At 50.0% G+C, this 19,595-nt stretch overlaps 1 protein-coding gene across 2 annotated transcripts; it reads right to left on the bottom strand.

Moving 5' to 3' along the window:
- Window positions 1-10,136: 10,136 nt before the first annotated feature.
- Window positions 10,137-19,282, bottom strand: LOC101717359 (alpha-1-antiproteinase S). Of its 2 annotated transcripts, none has more exons than XM_004836997.4 (5): window positions 19,151-19,282; window positions 13,961-14,601; window positions 12,564-12,834; window positions 11,215-11,362; window positions 10,137-10,399 (listed from the first exon to the last, which is right to left on the bottom strand). In XM_004836997.4, the coding sequence occupies exons 2-5, from the start codon at window positions 14,595-14,597 to the stop codon at window positions 10,208-10,210; spliced, it is 1,248 nt and encodes a 415-aa protein (XP_004837054.1). In that variant the 5' UTR covers window positions 14,598-14,601; window positions 19,151-19,282; the 3' UTR covers window positions 10,137-10,207. The 2 variants fall into 2 exon arrangements, with proteins under 2 accessions (XP_004837054.1, XP_012922093.1); XM_013066639.3 differs by lacking the exon at window positions 19,151-19,282 and adding an exon at window positions 18,215-18,427.
- Window positions 19,283-19,595: the final 313 nt, after the last annotated feature.

The raw sequence follows: 19,595 nt of genomic DNA, 5'->3' as shown, positions 1-19,595 counted from the left end.
TGAGGCCACCCCAGAGCCTCTGCAGGGAGCTGAGAGGAGGTCATGAGTTGACTCCTTTCAGGGCCTAGCAGTGTGCCTGCTCTGTGGTGACAGCTAATAATTGTCACCTGCCTGCATCCCTGAGGGACTCTCCCCATGGATCTGCCCCAGGGAGTCTCCAGTGAGGTCTGGAATGTGTGTTGTCTGAGCTCCAAGGTTTGCTTTGGTCCTGGCCAGAGAGAAGAGCCGTGTGCCATGTGTCACCAAAGGGGTCCTCAGGCTCACTGAGAAAGACCAAGCCTCTGCTCCAGTGAGGGGGCCTTTGCTCTGGGCTCTCACCCTGCTCTGTCTGCATGGTCCTTATAAGACCCACAGACAGAGACACTGGTGAACACAGTGACACACACATCCCCCCCCCCCCCCAGGGTCACAGACGCAGACATCCAGGACAAACAGGGCTGGTCTCCCCCTTGGCCTCACACGCTCACAGCACCCACCCTGTCCCCCTTCCGGTCCTGGGTGTGACAAGGCAGGGCAGGGCATCACACTGGCTTTTGCTCCTCAGCCAGCCGAGGTCAGTGCTATCTCCTCTCCTCAGCACCCGGGCCTGGTAGGAGGCAGGGTGGATGAGGCAGCCATAGGGTCCCTGGGAGAAAGGAGACCTTTCCTGGTGTCCTTGTGGAAAGGATGCAGAGTAGATATGAGTGTTTCCATTTGCAGATGGGGATACTGAGGCACAGAGTTAAGGACCCTGCCCAGGTCACACAGCTGCCCTCCACAGTCCATCTTCGGGGAGCACCCCCCTGGCCCTGTCTGTGTCCCCACTGGGCGGGAGCCTGACTCAGTGACAGCGACAGCGGCACTCTGACTTTCATTCCCAGAAGCCGCTACAGGGCCCCAGGCTGTGGCTGAGGCTCCTGCAGAGTGGGGCTGGGTGTGAGCCTGGCGGTGGGCTGTGCTGGCCCCAGCTGTGTATCCCATTTCTGACTCAGTTTCCTTCTATACCCAGAGGCCCGGACTCTGTCCTCACTTTACACACAGTTCTCACATGGCGCCCCCACCAGGGCTGGGTCGGCACTGCAAGCCCAGTGTCACTCAGGTCACCTCTGGTTGGTGTGAGCTTTCAGTCGCAGTGCTAGGGATGGAAGCCCTGTCATCTCTGCTGAGCCCGGAACCTGCTCTGTGCGTCTCCCAGGACAGCATGTGGTGCTTCCGCAGGGACCTGACCCTGACCCTGAGCCCAGCAGTTCTGCTGGCAGTCAGCTGGTGTTGGGGCAGGGCAGGAACTGCAGCCTGCATCTGGGCTCGCAGGTGTGAATTATGATGCCATAGAGACTGGGCAGGTGAGTGCAGGGGATTGGCTGCCCTGCCATGGAGAAGAGCTGCCCTCTCGGCTGCACTGGGAGGGCAGCTAAGCCGGTGGACCTCAGTTTCCTCCTCTGTAAACTGGGAGCAACAATTTCCAGCCTGTTTCCTTCAACACCATTTTTAAGTCTTGAATTAAACGCGGAATACATTTAACATTTTTATTGTGGTAAAATACACACAATATGAAATATCATCGTAGCCTTTTTGATATGTACACTCAATGGTATTAAATACATTCAAATGTGTAACATTTTCCACCATCCAGCTTTATAACTCTTTTCTTGATTTTTGGTTTTTGGCCAGGATCGGGTTTATTTTTCAATCTTTATAGAGTTAATTATCATAAACACAGATTAACAGCTAGACTAACAGACCAAAAAACGCATAAAACAATTATAGTAAATCAAGGTCCACTTTCAGATGTATTAGCTATGTTGGATTATACAATTTTTTTCTCTTTGTTTTTCCTGTCTTTTATTTTGCACTTTATTCATATATTGGGTTTCCTCATTTAAGAACAAATATGCCATATTTAAATTTGTGGGTCTGATTTACTTCACTCAACATTATGGCCTCAAGGTGCATCCATTTTCCTACAAATGACTCAAGTTAATCTTTCTTTATGGCAAAGGATACTCCATTATGTATAAACACCACATTTTCTTTATCCATTCTTCTGTTAATGGACAAATAGCTGCTTCCAAGGTTTAGCTATTATGAATTGTGCTGCCATAAACATGGATATGTATGTATCACTGTAATATGATGTGTTTAACTTTTTGGGAAGATACCTCGAAGGGGAATAGCTGGGTCAAACGGAATTTCTAGTTTTAATATTTTGAGGAATCTCTATATTGATCTCCATAGTGATTTCAACAGTTTATACTTCCACCAATAAGGAAGAGGGGTTCCTTTCTCCTTGAAGCTTCTCCAGGGATTTCTTGAAGATAGCCATTGTTTTTCTGGAGTAAGATGGGATCTCAATGTTGTTTCAATTTGCATTTCTTGAATGGCCAGTGATGTTGAACATTTTTTCATGTATTTATTGGCCATTTGTACTCTTCATCTGAGAAGTGTATTCATTTCAGATGCCCATTTTTATTAGGTCTTTAAATCTGGGTGGTCTGATTTTTTTGAGTTATTTATGTATTCTAGATATTAGTCCTTTGTTTGAGGAGCAGCCAGCAAAGATTCTTTTCCATTCTGTAGGTTGTCTCTTAAGTCTATTGGTGGTTTCCTCTGCTGTGCAGGAACTTTCTAATTTGATGTGATCCCATTTGCTGCTTCTTGGTATTATTTCTTGTGCAAACAGGGATCTGTTCAGTAGGTCTTTGTTTATGCGTATGTCTTCAAGAGTTTTACCTATTTTGTTTTGTAGCAGATTAAGTGTTGCTGTTTTACTATTTAGATCTTTGATCCATTTTGATTTAGTCAGTGCATGGTGAGAGATACAGATCTAAGTTCAAACTTCAGCATGTGGATAGCCAGTTTTCCAGCACCATTTGTTAAAGAGGCTGTCTTTCCTCCAGCAAAACTATTTGGGCTTTTGTCAAAGATAAGGTAGCTGAGAGTGCTTGAGTTGTTTCTGCATCCTGTATTCTTTTCCAGTGATCCATGTTTCTGGGTCCTCTCCCAAACCATGCTGTTTTTATCACTATAGCTTTGTAGTATAACTTCAAGTCAGGGATTGTGATGCTTCCTGTCTTACCCTTGTTGTCTAGAGTTGCTTTTGCTATTCTAGTTCTCTTTTGGTTCCATATAAATCTTAGGATTGCATTGTCTAGTTCTGTGAGGAAAGATATTGGTATTTTGATTGGGATTGGATTAAATCTGTGCAACAGTTTTGAAAATATGGCTATATTTCAACTATATCAGTAGTGTCTATCCAGGAATGGGGGACATCTTTCCATTTTCTGATGTCCTCTTCAATCTTCTTTTTCAGAGTCCTGTAGTTTGCATTGTAGAAGTCATTCACTTCCTTGGTTAGGTTAATTCCTAGGTATTTAATTTTTCTTGATGCTGTTGTGAAAGATATTGTTTGCCTAATTTCTCTCTAGGTGAGTTTATTTATTTATTTTTTCTGTTACTCGGAATAGACCTCAGGACTTTGCACTTGGCAGGCAGATGGGGCACCACTGAGCTACATCCTCAGCTCCTCGGTGAGTTTATAATTGGTGCACAGAAATTTTGGGGGAGTTGACTTTGAGACTCTTGGGGACAGAATGGATGCATTGTGCATTGTGAAATGGCCATGAAACTGTGGCAGCCAGTGACAGAACGTGTGGTTCAGATGGTTCAGAAGCCCACATGTTAGAGGTTTGAACCCAGGATGGCACTACTGGGAGGCTGTGCAACCTTTAGGAGGTGGGGCCTAGTGAGAGGTCCTTATGCCATTGGGGGTTTGCTTTTGGGTTGGAGGATGTCTGTCTATCTGGTTTGGGACACTACTCCTTGCTCCTCTCTTTGCTCGCACCAAGAGGTGCTGCCCTCATCCTAGGCTAAATAAATAGGGCTGCCTAACCTTGGTTGTGAACTACAAAACTGTGAGCTAAATAAACCTTTTCACTTCTTAAATTTAGTCACCTCAGGCATTTCATTGCAGTAATACAAGGCTGAGTAACACCAGTACCTTCTGCTTATCCTTTCATCTGCAGATGGATATTTGTGTTGCTTTCACATTTGAGCTATTATGAATAGTGCTATTATGAACTTTGCTTACAAACACCCCTTCACCATCCTCCTTTCTATTCACTTGCATGCATACAGTGGGGAAAAGCCCAGTTAAATTTAACAAAGTTTATTTGAGCAAGAAAGGGGTTCAGCAACTGGGCAGCATTAACGCCCTGAGCATGAGTAAGAAGGCCTCTGCCTCTAGCAAGGTGAGCCATATTCACAACCATAAGCAAGAAATGACAACAGAGATCACCTAACAGGTGCAGTTCAGGGTTCACCTGGTTTGTGTATAATTTGGCAGCCTTCAGGCTTGTACTGGCTGAAAGTTCAGGGTTGTGATTGGCTAAGGTGAGTTGCTTGGTGACCAGGGTACTCTCATGGGTTAGGGTACAACTTGTTTACACATCAAGACAGAGAGGTGTCCATCAGAGAGGCCACTTTTGGGCACTTGTATCACGCAGGTCTGGAGGTTAGCTTAAGCCAAATTGCATTGAATCAAACAACTCCTACCCTTGGTCATTTTCTCAAAATTGAGAGACCAAAGCCATGGTCAGGGGCTGGGTCACCACCCTTTGTGACCATCGAAGGCACTGTTGGATTTCAGGATAGTATTCATCACGTCAGGTGGCTAAGATAGTTACATTACTCTTTTGTTAATCCAACCAATGAAGACATTTGATGTACAAAAGGCAGCAGTATGTGTATTCGACTCTCAAGTGAGCCCAGCACAGTGCATAGTGTCAAGAAATTGAAACTCACTTTGACTGGAGTGAAACCAATCAATACAAGTAAATCAAAGTTCAATAGCATCTGAGCCCCTTTGGCCATAGACTTTGTTTGCAGTGTGATGGTGAGTGAGATCTGCAGGACATTACCTAGTGGCCTGACCTAAAGAGGGGTTCAATTTTGTGCTTACTTGGGGACAAAGTCATAGTGATAGATCTGTAGACCTCTAAAGGAAATGTGGAAATTAGAAGACCTTGAGACAGCCAGGCTTGTCATTCCCCATTCAGGGAGCCTGCAAACCAGATGTTCCCACAAATGCATCATGTGATTCCTCCCCCTGAGTAATTCATTTACTGCATTTTGTGGCCATGTCTAGAGAAATGGCAGTGTTGGTGACCTTTTAAATTAAACTCTCCACCATATTAAATCAAGGGTAAGATATGTGCAGTATTCAGTTTTATTCAGCACCACGCACAGCCAAAAACCAGGGCAAAGAGGCCACTGAGTGGCATAATGCACCACTAAGTGTTTTTCTTGGATACAAATTTCCTACTTCACTTGTTGTAGGGTGGTTTCTATCTGTTTGAATCCCCTGGGGCCATAATTGGCTACAATATCCAAAGTTTTTCACAATTTGGAAACTATCTTTAAATTCCATACACCTGTCGCTCTACTACCATGAGTGAGCTGCCTCTAGGACCCTCACTGGGACCTCTCCTCTTGGAAACCAATTCATCCTCATCTATTGCAAGGTGGACACAGTTTCAGTTCTTAAACACTTTCGTTTGAGTAAGGGACACATGCTATGAAGGCCAGAGTGAGCCAGGCCGGATAGCAAGACCCTAAACAATGAAGAAATGGAACAGAATTGGTAATTTTCCTAGACCCAATTTAGGCTATCAGAAGCTGGAAAAGGGGGCCACCTAGGGGCATGTGAGCAAGGATCACCTATTTCTGGGCTCAAATTATTGCTTCTGAGCAAGATCCAATGGGAAGTTGGCTTTCAGATGGTCATGGTTCCTCTATTGCATGCTGTGAGAGTCCATAGCCCCACCTTTTAGCAAAAGACTTCAGTGACATCACACCAGCAATTACAGCAATTACTAGATAGACAGTTCTAGTCATTAAATATAGGATGCCTGGAAGGACAATATGCCTTTATCACAAAGTGGCCTTTCAGAAAAAGTCCTGTATTTGTTTGCAGTTGTAATTTCCCTTAATTTAATAAAAATGTTCTTAGTTGTTTTAGAAATTGCAAGTGTTGGAGAAGTGTTCCTTATATAATCTGCTTTTTTCCTTCTCAGACTTGACCTAATTTAAACTAGAAACATTTTCTTTATCTTTTTTCTTAATTTGCAAAAATAAAGAAAGAAAAAACAAAAAAATGCTAGTCTATCTAGATAGGAGGTTTTTATTTCTCTCTCTGATTTTCAAGCTCATTTAAGCTAGGGAGGTGGTTTGTCTTTTAAAGGTAATCAAAGGATTTTAGAAAATTGATCCAATGCAAACATAAATTGTCTTTCGAGAACTCTGAGCCGACAGCCAAGGACAGGGTTGTCTGGGAGGTCACAGGGGCCCCAAGAAGGAATGTGCATTTGGTTCTCTGCATTTTTGTCCCCTGTGCACGTTCCTGTGACCACTGCCACAGTCAAGATACAGCACTCTCATCACAGGGACCCTGAGCTGCCCTTTCCCAGCCATCATCACCCTCCCGCCTCCCACCTTAGTCCCTGACAGCCACTCTGTTCTCCAGCTCTGTGATTTAGTCATTCCCGGAATGCTTTTCAGGTGGAATCCTAAATTATGAAACCTCTGAGACTGGTCTTTCTCACTTACCATAATTCCCTTCAGCTCCGTGCAAAGGGCTACAGGATCAATAGTTCGTTCCCTTTTACTGGTGAGTACCTGGTATGAATGAATATACCATTTAGTTTGAGCAGCTAAGGTGTCTGTTGAGAGGCATCATCTGAAACTGAAGACTGACTCACAGGAACACACCACTGACTGACGTGTGAACTCACCCAGCGGCGCCCCCGTAACTGTAACTGTAATTAGCAATATCTCTGCACACACCACCGCCTGCCTCTGTCTGACGCGTCAGTTCCCAGAGGTTCAGCAGCTGGATCCGTGGGTCCCCATCACAGGGGCCACTGAGGGCAGGGAGGTCACTGCAGCAGCACCAGCACCAGCCAGATATCTGGAATTTAAGAGTGAGATACTTCTTTAATTTTCCATAAAACCATCATAAAATTCCTAATGTGGAGAGTAGCTGTGTCAGATGCTCATATTTGTATTAGTTGAAGTTGTACACTTAACGTTTCTTGTGGATTTGGTAAATTTAGATTTGCCTCTAAAATAGAAGCATTTATACACCAAAGAAAATTAAAAGTGGGACTAATCCAAATACGTAAATAGATCTGCTTAATTTGGTTGTTTGTAAAATTTGCTGTAATTAACTGTATATTTCTAACATATTTGGAAGACTGGAAGGTTTGATTACATGTTGATGGTTAAAACTAGTTTTCTGAAAAAATTAAGTAACTGAGATAGTGCTGCTTCACAATGTCACCTTTCTCCCTAACCAGCTTATTTATTTTGCCATTCTTTAGTGCATTTGAAAGGAAGTTGTCATGGAAGTTCATATTAGAGCTTTTAGACACCTTCCTGTCAATCTGCCCGTTATTATTTCTCTATGACCCTACAGATGCTCCTCAGCTTACAGTGGGGTTGCATCCTCATAGGCCCATTGTAAATTGAAAATGTGTTAAATTTATACCTAAAAACAATAACTTGGGCCAGGGATTTAGCTCAGTGGTGGCACCACATGCGTTGCAAGCACAAGATCCTGAGTTCTACCCCCATTACCAAAAAAAAAGCAAGAAAAGAAAGAAAAGCAGTAACTCTGTTGACGAACTGAAATTACATGCTACTTGCCATTGAAGTTTCATTCCATATGGAACAACTGAAATAATGTTTTTCTAAGGTAAAATCAGGATACATGGTCTTTCATTTTGAAGAAATGGAGCATCCAAAAAGTGTTGTATTTTGAAAAGGGAATGTATGGTGGATATTCATGTAGTCCATCGTCACATATATAAAATGCCTTCTGCACATTTTGAGTCTGACCAGAAAACCCCTGCAGTACTGGTGATTAAACCCAAGACTTCACACATTCTAGATGAGTGCTCTACCCAATCTACATCTCCAGCCCTAAACTTATTATCAAATTCTGTTACACAGTTCTTCACAAACAGAAGACTAGAGTCGTAAACAATCATCCACGGACCCATCATTGAGGTTTGACATCAAACAGTTTGGCCAGTCTGGTTCATTTCCCCCCACCATTTCAAAGTATACCTTTCTAGCTCATGACAGATATATCAGAAATGAGCATCTCTGAGAGAATTACTCATTCCTTACTGTTATCTGACTCCCAGTAATAGTCACATTTTCAGATTGTATCAATGGTGTGTCTTTTCACACCCTTGGTTGATTCAGATCAGGACCCGAATGTTGCATTTGCTTGGGTTTCTGTGCCGATCAGTTTCCTCTGCTATTAGACCACTCACTGCCATGTCCCTTCCTTGCTCTGTGAGAGTCCTGAAGACTATAACCCTGGCACCCAACTGAGCTCAGCCAATCCCCTCCCCTGGACTCTCAGGGACTCTGCCAAGCCACGGCATCTGCACATTTCTCAAAGAGTGACAAGTTGGGCACTGTGTGGAGCCATGCAGCGGGCTTCTCAGGGCTGAGGCTGCTCAGACCCTGGCGGGTGAGAGTGTGCAGATCAGGAGCCCCAGGCTGGCAGTGGTGGGTGAACCCAGAGGAGGTGCTCTGGACTCGAAGCCTGGCACTAGTGGTTCTTAGCGTGCGAAGGAGTGAATTCTGCACGAGCTCCGAGTGGCCCTCGGCAGGGCAGGGGATTGGGGCACTGTTCTTTGGAGAAGGAAGTGAGCCTGCAAGGCTCACACAGCAAGTACAGGTCAGAAACGAGGGCTTCAGACCCACACTTTGGCGTCATTCCTAGTGACGTTCGAATCATCATCGCACGCATGGAGCTTGGAGGTCTCTGTGTGAGTGACCTCAGGAGAGCTTGTCACGTGTTCAGGAAGCAGTTGGGATCTACTGATAAGTTGAGCCATGAGAAGTCACGTGAATATGAAAATGTGGACGTAAAATGTAACAATCTGGTGATTCAACCATGTGCTTTAAGTCCCCATGACTTCTGAGAGTGGACAGATGGTGGGCGCTAGTGCCCTGGATTGGGCAGGGCATCCAAGGACAGGGATCCACGGGAGAGTCCAGGCAGCAGGGATCCCTGCCAGGCCCATTGGGCTCCTGGCTGCTGCAGCCCTTCAGCAGGGCCTTGGAGCCCAGGATGGAGCAGCCTGGCCATGTGACAAAGCCCATCCCAGGATGGACTAAGGCCACATCACCAGCCCCCAGTGTCCCTGGGAGACCATGGGGAGCCTGTGGGGGAGAATCCAGGTGCATGGAGCCCTAGGCTGAGCCTAGCCGGGGTGAGCAAGGAGAGGCTTGGGAACTGACAGGTGCTGTCCTTCGTCTTCCATAGCCCAGCGGTCCAGGTCATGAACTTCCAGAGCCACCTGTAGCACCATGGCAACATGTACAGTGAGGAGAAGGGACACAGGGTAAGGGCCTTGGGCCTCGTGGTACTGGTGAGTTTGAGGAGACAGAGGCTGGACCCAGAGCCCCTGCTGGGGAGAAGCCAGTGCTCCTGTGAGGAGATGGGTGAGGCTTCTAGGGCAGCAATGGAGGGGAAGGAGCAAGGCTGGTGCCCTGTCTAGCCCCGGGGAGGAAGGGCTGTACACATAGCCCAGTGCTGCTGGTTTCATGCAATCTCCTCTGAGATGCTGGGACCAGACTTGGTGAGGTGACCAAATGGGGTGGAAAAAAGAACAGAAAAAGGAAAGAGAATGGGACAGATAGGGCACATGACCATCCCCCATGTCTGGCTGGAGGTGCAGCAGCTCCCTGCCAGGTGGAGAGCAGGCACCCCTGGGAGCAGCAGGAGGGGCATGGCCAGGCCTGCAGGGGGCGCTAAAGTGTGGGCAATGAGGGCTGTGTGTGTATTGGGGGTGGATTCATGGATTCGGAGGACCCTAGGTGGATCCTGGGGCCTTGAGCTGGCATCTGAGCCACACAGCTCCCTCGTGATTCCCAGGCAGGATGGGAGATTTCTGGGCAGAGGGGCCCGGGGCCTGTGGGATGAGGCATCAGCCGTGGTCACCCTCCCAGCACAGGCTGCGCAGCACAGGCCCTCACACCTGTGGGTGCAGGGACACCGGGACACGCTGTGACCTGGTCCACTCAACCTCAGGGCACAAAGGGAGACTCAGACACAGGGGGAAGGATTGGCAGGTCACACGTAGGTGTTAATGTTGTTTAATGTCACCAGGAGGGGACTTGGACTGGTTGGGAGACTGAAGCCTGAGATCAGTTACTTCTGTGTGGGATCCATCACTTTTCCTACGAAGAGGGGACTGTAGGTGGAGTGGTCAATGATGGTGAAGATGAAAGGGCGGATGAAGTACACATTAGGGGGCATAGACATGGGTATCGCCTCCAACACTGTGGCCCCTGCAGCCTCTGTTCCCTTCTCATCAATGGTCAGCACCGCCTTGTGCACGGCCTGGAGGGAAGAGAGGAAGAGGCAGGCGCTGAGGCTGGGCGTCCCCACCCAGGCTGGAACAAGGGCCGAGTGGAGGCTCTTCCCAGCATGGCCTCACAAGAGCCTTTCTCTTCCTGGATGGTCCTGCCCTGCTCAAAGTCCCCTCCCTGCATGGTCATGAGGCCTCTCCCCATCTCAGCCTTTGCCCGACCTGGCCAGCTTTCCTTCAGCTCCCATTCTAACTGCCATCTGTCACATCCTGAACACAACCTTCATATTCAGGAGAGAGTCATGTGGATGCCATGCCTCTCCACATGTCTCCCCTCTCCAGGGTATGGTGCTGACCTCCTGAAACGAGGACTAGGCTGGTGACACCTTCCCAGACCCCATGAGTGCACAGCCCACACTGACCTATACCTGCTCCTTGTCACCTTTGATTTTCCTGAACCACTGGTGTCTTTGGCCGAGCGCATTCACAATTGAGACCTAGTGGGTCACTGGTCGGGAAGATTCCAGAACATTCTGTGCAGTGACTGAGGCTAAATAAGCCCCTCTATATGAATGTGGGTGAACTGAGGCCCCAGGACCTGAGGGTCCTAAGAGAAGATGAGACTGAACAGAGGTCCCTACACATCTGCCAGCACAAGAACCCACCTCCCCAGCTCTGTCCGCTCACGGTGTTCTGTCCCACTGAATCCTGTGTTTCCTGAGGAGGAGCTCAGCCTGGACCTGGCACGTGTCCCTGCTCCCTTTCCTCTTCCTCTTGCAGACTCATGTCCTACACCCTATGTTGCCCTACAGACACCTACGCCATCACCTTTGTCATGTGACCTCACCTTGGAGAGCTTGAGGGGAGCATCCTTTGTGACCCCTGAGAGGTCAGCAGCATTGCTGAAGATGTTGGTGATGCCCAGGTTGCCCAGGACTATCTTCAGGTCGTAGTTTCCGGAAATGGACAGTTTGGGGAAATGTAAATTGGCAGACCTGGCATGACAGGAGAAATGGAGATGCTCAGCATTTCTCGTGTTCTGCTGGGACCTCCGCGTGTGACAGTGTTCCTTTCTCCTTGTGTCTCCCATTAGTGTCATATCCCTGCACAGCAGGTTGGGACACTGCCTTGATTTGTTGGTGTTGCCTCTTCCTCTGTCCCAGGGGCAGAGAACACTAACATCATGGGGACCACGTGTCCTGGCAGCCTCTGAGATGCTACCCCTTCTGCAAACCTTGGGGCAGTTGCAGGCAGGCATCATCCTGCCCTGCAGAGTTTGGTCACCCCGCTCTCCCAGCCAGGGATCTTCTGTGGCCTGACCCCAGGGGAGATGGGTCACTGTGGCAGGGGCTGAGTGACACTCACTCAGAGCAGAGATGAGAGGGACCTCACAAGGTGGAAGGCCCAGCTCTGGTCTCCACGGGACAAAAGTGAGCTCCCAGTGGGTCTGCAATGAGGGAGCAGATGGCCCTGGGCTGGTGACCAATTCCAGGAGCAGCCTGGACTTCTGATCTCAGCTTGGTCACAGGAACCCCGAGAAGGTGAGGATGATACCATGGTGACACTTCCCACTCACTCTTACACTTGAGTACATTTCCACGTGTGTTTACAGTGAACTCTGTGCAGAAGGGCCACGGGGCGCTGGCTCAGTCATGATGCACCAACCTGCACCCATCTGTGGTCCATCTGGGGAACTATGCACTCTGGGGACCCAGTAAACCATGCTGACAACTGACAGAGAAGAGGAGCATCCTACAAAGCGCCCTGGACTTTCCCATGCTGGCCTTTCCCATCTGGGCCCATCCCCTCTCCACCCAACGACAGTCCAGCCTGGATGCCACACTCAGCCGTCACCTCTGCCTGGTGCTTCTGAGTTCTGCCATGACACATGCTGCTGTTGTCTCTGTCCCAGGCACTGGGTGTTGGGAAGAGACTATGTCCATTCTGGGCAGGAAGTCCACCCCCCGCCTCCAGCAGGACCTGTGCTTCCTCACTCCACCCATTGTCCCTTTCAGAGCCTGGCAGGGGCCACTGGAACTAAGTGTTGCCATTTTGTTTTTTGAAAGCCCAAGTTCATTTCTGGGAGCTGAGGCCCAAGGGATGTGGCCCACTCTCCCCAGCTGCTGGTCAATGTGGCCCAGTAGGTTCTGAATTGGCTCAGAGGTTGTGCACTCTGCCCACTGGCTGGGGACTCACGTTTTCTCTGTCTTAGAGAGGAATTTGGAAATGAGCTCCTTGGTGAGTGTTTTCTCCAGGTGCTGCAGCTTCCCCTCGTCCGGCAGGAGGAAGAGGGCGGTGATGTTGCCCTGGTAGTCCATGAGCAGCACCCAGCTTTGGATTGTGCTACAGTGAAACACTCGGAACATGCCCAGGCGCTTCATCATGGGCACCTTCACGGTGGTCTCCTCGTTCACGTGGAAGTCCTCTTCCGAGGTGTGCTCAGCCTCAAAGGGTTTCTCCCATTTTCCTGGGGAGAGAGGAGAGAAACAGCACCCAGGGGTGGGACTAAGGTCTAGGGGATTGAGGTGGAGTAAAGGAGCCTGGGCAGCCATGGTGACATCCTGTGCCCTGAGCCTCAGCTTCACGCAGTGCAAAAGGGGGCTTTGGAGGCCACTGGGGGGCAGAGAGAGGGCGATTCTAGACCAGGAAGGATCTGGAGTTTCCAGACCATGTGGGCTGAGGGGCCATCCTGACTGTACCTAGCAAGCATTTTTATTTGGATTTTATATTTTATATTTATTTAAGGTTGGCTTGCAGATTGCAGGTAAAAATTTTTGTTACCTTGCCTGTGCTGTACTAATGTGCCTCGCTTCCAGGCCATCAGGGAGGGCAGGTGACTCTGGAACCCTTGAGCCCACCTTTCTCACCAGATAGGGCTCACTGGGGCTGGAGGCAGGGCAGGAACTGCCCCAAGTCATGGCAGAGCTGGGACCTCAGTTGTGCTGACTGTGACCTGGGTGCTCTGCACCGCCGGACTCTGCCCAGGAATGGGGAGACAGGGAGGGGAGCCCCAGGCCTGGCCTTGATCCCCACTTCTCTCCCCCAGGCTGTTTCCCTGGGGCTGTGGAAGCTGCCATAGAACTGGGATTCTTGGGGTCCTGACCCTCCTGTCGCTCATAGGCAAGCAGGCAGGCTGGCTGAGGACTGCGGTTAGTGGGTAGCTATAAGTGTCGCACCCAGGCCTGTGTGTTATGTAACCTAATGTCTCCTTTTAAAACCTGACAACGATGATATTGTTTTGTCCATGAAAAGATGGGACAATTCTTCTTCAAAGAGGTAGAATGACTTGTCCAAAGTCAAGACTAATGAGTGGTAGCAGTGGGATTTAAAACCAAGTTTTTTTTTCTTTTTCTTTTTTTGGTGTGGTAATGGGGATTGAATCCATGGTCTTTGCAGTGAGTTAAATCTCCAGCCTTTATTTATTTAACTATTTAATTTTGAGACAGGGTATCAAATTGCCCAGGCCGGGCTCACGTTTGCAATCCTCCTGCTTCAGCCTCCCGGAGTGCTGGGATTACATCCCTCTTAGGGATTCCCCATGAGCATTAGGATGATAAAGACTCACTCAGCTTAGGCCCATGGTGCAAACTTACCTCTAAAGAAAATGTAATTCACCAGGGCAAGAACTGTGTCTTTGTCCAGGACTTTCACCAAATCTACAATTTTCCCTTTGGTTCTCCTCTGCACATAGATATTGAGCTGTTTTACAGCATCTTCGGGGTTGCTGAAGTTGACAGGGAAGGCTTCTGCATGGTAATGGTTCCTGGTTTCCTCTAAAAACTTAGCAGTGAACCTCAGGGTCTGGTCCACAAAGAGGCCGTTGCCAGTGGTCAACTCGCGCTCGCTGTTGGGCGTGTTGAGGATGTGGAGGAGGTCCTTGAAGCCCTTGTGGATGTCAGCCTCAGCTACCTCTGTGAGGTTGAACTCCAGGCCCTGCAGGATCTGGGCATGAGTGTCCCCCTGGGCCCCCAGGGACAGCATGGCCAAGGCGGAAGCGATGCTCACAGGAGAGAAGAAGATGTTGCTGGTGTTGGACTGCTGTGCCAACACCTGGTATATGCTGAAGGCAAACTCAGCCAGACTCGGGGCGATCTTGTGGCCGGAGAGGTGCTCCAGGTCGTGGCTGTGTGCGTGTGTTTCTGTCACCTGACCATCCTCAGCCAGACAGCCAAACACCAGGCAGCACAGGCCTGCCAGGAGCAGAAGACCCTGAGAGACAGAGGATGGCATGGTCCTGCAACACAGAGAAGGGGCACAAGAGCCCTGCATCAGGATCCATCACAACTCCCACTGGCTCCATGCAGCAGCAGCCATGGTTTATTAACCATTTGCAATGTGTCCAATCTGTGCCAAGCATTGCCCCACACACCACCATTTAAAAAACCAGAAAAACAGCAAAAGGATCACAATGCTATCCTTCTGCTGAGCTTGGTCCTCAAACTACTACAACTCTTTGCTGTCTTGTAACACTCCTATGGGGAAACTGTTAAAACTCAGGGAAGCCAAAGGCCAGAGAGGTTCCGGCTTACTTCCCAGGTCAGCAAGTAAGTGGCAGAGGCAGAATCAGAGCCACACAGCAGCCAGTCTGGGTCCTGAGCCCATGCATGCCTTTAACAGCTCTGCTTTCATCTACAATGATCTTGAGGTAAAGATGACACTTTCCTCATTACACAAAAAAAGAAACTGAGGCACAGGAAAAGTAGTGAACTTGAGCACAATTTCAAGGGCAATCTGGCAAAATCAGGGTCAAGAATCACTTTGAGTCTTTGCTGCCCAGAGCAGCATGGATCAGGCCCAGGACCCAACCTCCTCTCTAAGTCTCATTTCCTGTCTTTAATCATTAATTTGCCTTGTGCTGTCATGGCTCACAGGAGACCAGGACCCACTGTAGGGGTTCTGGTAACATCCCCTTTCTCTGTTCCCTACATAAAACTATTTACAGAAAAGCTGGGCATGGTGGTGCATGCTTTTAATCCCAGCTACTTAGGAAGTTAAAGAGAGAGGATCATGAGTTCAAGACCCTATCTCACAAAACAGAACAAAGAATCACTTTGAGCCAGAACAGCCCCTAGAGGGCACCCATCCAACTCTGCACAGCACATAGGGAAGCATGGGCACAGGGGCCCAGCCTGAGGTCGTGGGGAGCTGTGTAAAGTCCTGGGGTCGCCACACACCCCTACAAGGGCCCCCCAAATTGGAGGCTTTTCCTGAGGGCACAGCATGAGGTTGGGCTGAGATTCCTGCAGTCAGCTTCCCACCATCTCACTCTCGTGGCCCAGATCTGAGGAGGACAGAGGGGCTCATTGCTCCTTTAAAATGAGGATCAAGAGCTAGGGATTTAGCTCAGTGGTTCCCCTGTCTGCCTCACAAATGCAAGGTCCCAAATTTGATCCCTGGTACCTAAATAAATAAATACATAAATAAATAAAATGAGGGTGGATGTGGGAAGGTGGGAGGTGGAAAACTATTTCTTAGCTTCAGACAGTTGTGAGTTCCAATCTAGGCTGTCACTTGCCAGCTCCGTGAGCCAGGACAAGCCGTTGAAATGCTGTGGTCTTCGCTGTGCCTCATCTGTAAAGTGGGGTTTTAGGAAGGTTCCGTGAAATAGATATGGACATGGAAGGGCTTGAGGGTTGCAGGGAGGTCACTGCAGGTGACACAAACTCAAAGCCCTCAGGTGACAGGCAGGTGAGGGCTGTGCATTTCATGGCTCAGGGAGGCAGCAGGGAGTGGCAAGGCCTGGGGCTGAACCAGCAAAGACAGGCTCTGTCTGAGTTGTTGTCACCCGTGGTAGCACAGAGCCTGCCTGCCTCACAGAGCTCCCTCTACTCCACATCTTTCCAGGCCACAAACTACTGGTCTGCAGCGCCCTGGGGACAACCTGCTTTCTTTAAAGATGGGGAAACTGAGGTCCGAGTTGCAGAGAATGTACCTGAAATTGCACAGTTAGCTATTAGTCTCGTAACTAAAACCACCGTCTCAATAGAAAGAAAGGTATCTTTGAATTGGGGGTTTGAAAACTTGAGGGGAAAAAGTCGGGCATAAGAGACACTGAGTTTCAATGTACTCTTGACCTTTTGAGAGTTTCTTTCCAATTAGACAAAAAAAAGAAGAAGAAGAGGAGGAGGAGGAGGAAGAAGCAGCAGCAGCAGCAGCACAAGACTGGTTTCTTTCTACCACCTTTTTTCCTGGGGATTATACAGAATACATGTTTATATTTTTCTTATACTAGCCACTGTGGAGAACTGAAGACAGTGCTAAAAAGAGTTCTGTGTATTTCCATCACCCTTAGATTTCACCTTCTTTCTTCTCTAGAGTTTGGTGCAGCCCTGTGGAAATTCCTCATCCTTGCAGGGAGGGAGCTGGATTATGGCGGGTCGGGACATGAACCATGCCAAGGAGCCTCAGAGCCAGAGGCTGTGGACAGCGCCACTACAACATACATGGCCTTGAGCAGCACCTGACCCTGCACTACCCCCAGCTGAACCAGTGAGGGCATCAGAGCATGGAGACAGTTGAAGTCAATGTCACCCACAGCAGGGCAGAGCTGCCTGCCTACAGAGTGTCCTCTACTCTGGCTACGTCCAGGCCATGAACCACTGGTCTGCAACCCCCTAAGAACCACTCACTGGAACAGGCCTGGCATTTCCTACCACTCGGATCACAGGCGGAGACAGCCACATCCTCAGGGTTCAGGCTCCATGAATGTCAGAACTGGGCTCCACTTTCATCTCTAGCACCCTCTTGGGCTCATTCTGCACCTCAGTCTGTTCCCTCAAACCTCAGCATCCCAGGACCCTGGCCTATGTCCAAGGTGGACCCCTGCACCCCTAAGCCTAGAGCTGGGGAGGAGAGAGCAGCAGTGAACCTCCCACAGGTACAGACCCAGGCCAGGCAGCCAGCCGAGACACTGGGGTTGGTACAGGGACAGGTCTGGAACCCAGGGCAGGTGGGAGCAGTCTTTGTGAGGTGGGGGGTACAGAAGTGGGCCACCCCCCGGTCTCATCTCCCACCATTTCCACCCAGGAGCATGAAATGAGTGGCCAAGAGCCATCTGTCTGGGGAGGTGACCCTGGCATAAGGTCCCAAGCTTTTGAGACCCAGCATTGAATCAGACAGGACCCAGGTCCACCACTTCCCGTCAGGTGGGCTTGGACAAATGACTTCTCCCTTTGGGCCTCACTTCCTGGGGAAGGACACCTTCCAGTGTGCCCCCTGGAGAGGAAAGCCTTTGCAGGAAGAGGTGCAGCACCAGAGGGTGACCAGCAGGGGCCACCAACAGGGGTAGGAGTCCTTCCTGGGGTCGGCAGATTTGAGGTTTCTTTCTGGGCATTGTTGTGTTGCCTGGGGCCAGAGAAGGGACTCCTGCTCAGCAAGGGCCTGCCTCGGAGTCTGGCAAATGTCACCTCCATTCTCCTAGTACTCATGCATTGCCTGCTGCCTGAGTCTATGCTAAGCAAACATGGGCAGCAGTGTGACCATCGCTGACCACTTACTAACCATCACGTGCCGGCTGTGCAGTCTCACCCAAGCATCCCTCACAGTTTACCTGGTCAGGTGGAGACTGTCATTAGTCCCATTTCAAAGGTGGGAGAACTGAGCTCCCTACAGGTTAAGCAACTTACTAAAAGCCACAGAGCCAGCTGCCTATAGAACTAAGAGCTAACCTTTAACGCCAGAACTAGGCGGTGGACCCTTCTCTATGTTCACTCTCGGAGTCAGGAAACCTCTGAGGTGGCCTGGCTAAGCGAAGAGAGGTAATATCTTTGTGGCTAAAATTAGAGGCTCTGAGGCTGGGCTGCTGAGTCCAACTGTATTCACTGAGTTACCTTGGGCAAGTTACTCACCCTCTCTGAACTTCGGTTTCCTGGAGGTGGTAGGGTGCCTCCAAACATCTTTACAGAGCTATTGTGCAAATATCTGCGCCCAGTGTCAGGAATGCCTCTAAGCGCTCAAGAAGGGCCAGTTGTTATTGACAATGCTGGGGATCTCTGCTCAGGGTTGTGTGGGAATCTGGCCGCACTGGAGCCCTGTCTCCAAAAACCAGCGCGAGAAAAGTCAGCTCTTTCTAACTCTGCAGAGATCAAAGTTGGTTGGGCTGAGGGGAAGAGGGCAAAGATTATCTTGTTTTGCTCAAGAGGGCAGAAAGGTTGAGCAACTATCTGAGGTCACAGAGGGGCCTCAGGGGCAGCCCGGGCTTCCTGCTCCACAGCTAAGGCTGAGACCCAAGGTCAGGGGGCTGGGCCTGCACCCTGCCTGGTGTGCAGCAAGGGATTTGGAGCAAGGTTTTTTGGGGGTACCGGGGATCAAACTCGGGACCTTGCACAGGCGCAGGGAGCGCGCAAAGGCCACTGGGGAGAGGAGGACCTGAGGTTGGTCCTCGGTGCACCTGGGAGGAGGAGGGTGTGGGCTGGGCCGCCTCCCCTCCCTCTCTGGCCGGAACTCCTTCCTCATCTGCCGAAGGGAAAGGTCTGCACCCAGGCAGCGCCGAGGGGGAGGCTGACGAGGGCAGGAAAGGCCCAGGAGGACAGGAGCCAGGCACACAGAGCTCTGCTCCTGTCACCACTGCGGCTGTACCTTGGCTCCCCAGTACCTCTCTCTCCTCCGCCCCTCACCAAGAGGTCTGGGCCTGCCCAGGAAGCAGGAAAGGACCTTCAGGACTGCATTACTCTGACAGCAGGAGGCGCATCTGCATCCCTCCCTCCAGGCCCTGGGTCTGCTGCCTGCCTGGTGGTACAGACCCAGAAGCCCCAGCGTCCCTCCCCAGGGAAAGGCAAACTTACAACTCTGTCCCAGGGCCGGCGGGCACTGGAGGTGGAAGCTGAGGAGACAGAGCCCTGTCCTCATCTGTTATTTAAGGAGCGATGCAGAGGGGCGATGGGGTGGCTGCTAGTGAATATTAACCAAGGTCACCTCCTAGGTATTGGGGGAACAAACAGACAGGGCCTAAGTTCACGGCCCGGCTCTGGGCTGGCCGCCCACGCTGCCTGCCATGCACTCTGCCCGGCAGCCATGGCCCTCGCTCCATTACCCAACCTGACTCATCTGCCACACCATGGCGTCTTATCCCCAAGGCATGTGGCTGGCCTGGGTCAGACGAGCCCTGGGATGGTGCTTGCTTGGCGGGCCCTTTACCCTCACTAGGGAGGCTGCCCCTCTGGAAGCAAATCCACCATTTATTGAGCCAGCTGCCTTGAAATGCCAGGTGCTGAGGACTCCCTCTCACCC

The sequence above is a fragment of the Heterocephalus glaber genome, unplaced genomic scaffold (genome assembly GCF_053883595.1).
Source record: "Heterocephalus glaber isolate CG9 unplaced genomic scaffold, H.glaber_assembly_v1.0 deba00001608, whole genome shotgun sequence".
NCBI classification, from domain to species: domain Eukaryota; kingdom Metazoa; phylum Chordata; class Mammalia; order Rodentia; family Bathyergidae; genus Heterocephalus; species Heterocephalus glaber.
The sequence above is the reverse complement of the archived record's forward strand: the minus strand, read 5'-3'. Positions and strand labels throughout refer to the sequence as shown.